This window comes from Mytilus edulis, chromosome 7 (assembly GCF_963676685.1).
Source record: "Mytilus edulis chromosome 7, xbMytEdul2.2, whole genome shotgun sequence".
In the NCBI taxonomy this organism is placed as follows: Eukaryota; Metazoa; Mollusca; class Bivalvia; order Mytilida; family Mytilidae; genus Mytilus; species Mytilus edulis.
In genome coordinates, this window is record NC_092350.1 from 62,886,877 (window position 1) to 62,888,997 (window position 2,121).

The 2,121-nt window shown below is 31.1% G+C and overlaps 1 protein-coding gene across 1 annotated transcript; it reads right to left on the reverse strand.

Moving 5' to 3' along the window:
• Positions 1 to 633: 633 nt before the first annotated feature.
• LOC139481960 (uncharacterized) lies at positions 634 to 1,838 on the reverse strand. Its single transcript, XM_071265534.1, has 2 exons — positions 1,586 to 1,838; positions 634 to 889 (listed from the first exon to the last, which is right to left on the reverse strand). The coding sequence occupies exons 1-2, from the start codon at positions 1,785 to 1,787 to the stop codon at positions 693 to 695; spliced, it is 399 nt and encodes a 132-aa protein (XP_071121635.1). The 5' UTR covers positions 1,788 to 1,838; the 3' UTR covers positions 634 to 692.
• Positions 1,839 to 2,121: the final 283 nt, after the last annotated feature.

The window sequence follows — 2,121 nt, forward strand, 5'->3', positions numbered from 1 at the left end:
CAAAACAATTAAAAAACTCCAATTGTCTGACAGTATAACATTCACATTACTGATAATAATAAAATGCCTTGTTATACCTTCATTTCAGAGTTATCATCCCCTGTCAAGCTTTTTATATTTTCATAGACACAAGAAAGTATAAAAATCAGCATAACCTACTTATTGACGTGCAAACATTAGAACTAAACCATTTATGTTAGCTTAAAAAGAGTTATCTACCGTTAACTAGCAAAATATACCTGGGAAGAATTGGAATGATAAAAAATGTATGAAATGTCCAATCATTGATTAAAAATGCAGTACTGGGGATGAATGTGTTATGTGAACGACAAATATTGTCAATAAGAACTCTCTGATTAAAGCAACGAAGGGTTGTTATGGATATATCAAGCAACCAATTAGACTAGGTGGCAAGGAATTACCAAAGGTGCAAAACATGGATTCATGGAATTTGATATTTTAATCAAATAGATGAAGTTGGTTAAAGTTATTCAAAGTTTGGATTACGTCTATGATAATCAGAGCTTGTACGAATGAAGCTTTTGTTCAGTTGATTTGCTGTCATATTGAGGTTTGCCTTGTAGCTTCTGTCAATTGCACGAGATAGCTGTGTACTAAAAGTAATAAGTGCTACTAGATGTTGTCAAATTTTATTCAATTTCCATCTTAATTGTATGAAGACAGTGTTTAAATCAGTCATCATTTTGTGAACCATCAGCATAACTTTCATCGATATCATTCACGTCACGTTCATTGATATCATTCACATCACGATCGTCGATATCATTCATGAAACTATCGTCGATATCATTCGTAGCATCAGCATTCATATTGACATTTCGTTCATCTATATGTCCGTCTTCAATGTCCTGAATCTCATTGTCTTCATCTGAAATAAAATTTGAAGCTTTTTAAAATCAATTACAATAAAATACAGATAATACTGATACCATGTCACTATATTTAACTTAGAGATGAATAAACTCATCATAGATACCAGGCCTTGAAGGCATAAAACTTTGCTCAGTGATCTGAGCACAAAAATCATGCTTGAAACATGAAATCCAGCAATTTGATTGGTTGATTTTCGAGTCTGAGTACAAAAATCATGTTCGAAAGTTTTATGACCGTGAGGCCTGGGCTAAATATGTTTGAAAGGTTTTTTTTATAATTATTTGATAAATGATCCAGAGCATTTACCATGAACAATGAAACCATAAAGAAATAAGACGATATGAATTTTTTTTTTATATATTAAAAACTCTGAAATAGAGACTTAAAGACATATCAATTTACAACTAAAGTTCACCATTATTGAACAATTTTTGTACTGCATAGCGATATTAAAATTAAACGTTTTACACATAAAATTCCGGAAAATAGGAAACAGAAAAAAATGTATTAGTTCTCCTATGTAAGTTACGATAATGGTTTTCCTCTTTTGTGAACTTCAACGCATTCAATTATATCTGAATAACACAAATGTCTTTTTTAAGATATTGAAAGTGATATAATAACGTCAGTGCTATTAGATCAATGGCAAAAACCTAACAATGTAAATTATGCAGCATTTAAAATTATGCACCTTGAATGTCATTATCCAACGAGGCTCGTTTTCGTCCTGAATTTATTGTGGGACGTCTATACCATCTTGGATATCTTGGATACCTTGGATATATCGGTAATCTGGGTATGCGTGGCATTCTTGGCCAACTATATCCGTCACAGTAATCAATTATACAAAGCGATGATGTAATAACCAACAACAGCAAGATGTTTCTCCTCATTTTCAAACTGGAAGACAATATACTGAAAACACAAAATCAAATAGTTCACTGGTTGTAAGAAAACTTGCACTTAATAAATTCGGTACCACGAACTACTGTTTATCCTAATTAGGATTGTAGAAATTACTACACGTTTATATTAAAACAAACAAGTACTACTCTTAAATGACATGCACTACAAGCACTTAGACAAAGATGTAAATATCATAAAAAACACGTCAGACAATTTCTATCATTCATAACTAAACATGTCAGCTTTCCATTGTTTAATACAAAATAATAATATATAAATATATATAAAAAATAAAACAAACCGTTATCCTGAATAGTCTAC

Bases quoted from the DNA above. Each gene is read 5' to 3' on its own strand.
- LOC139481960 (XM_071265534.1), bottom strand. From the start codon at position 1,787: ATGAGGAGAAACATCTTGCTGTTGTTGGTTATTACATCATCGCTTTGT. The intron at 890-1,585 runs GTGCATAATTTT...ATTTTATTTCAG, and splicing joins GTTGGATAATGACATTCAAG to ATGAAGACAATGAGATTCAG.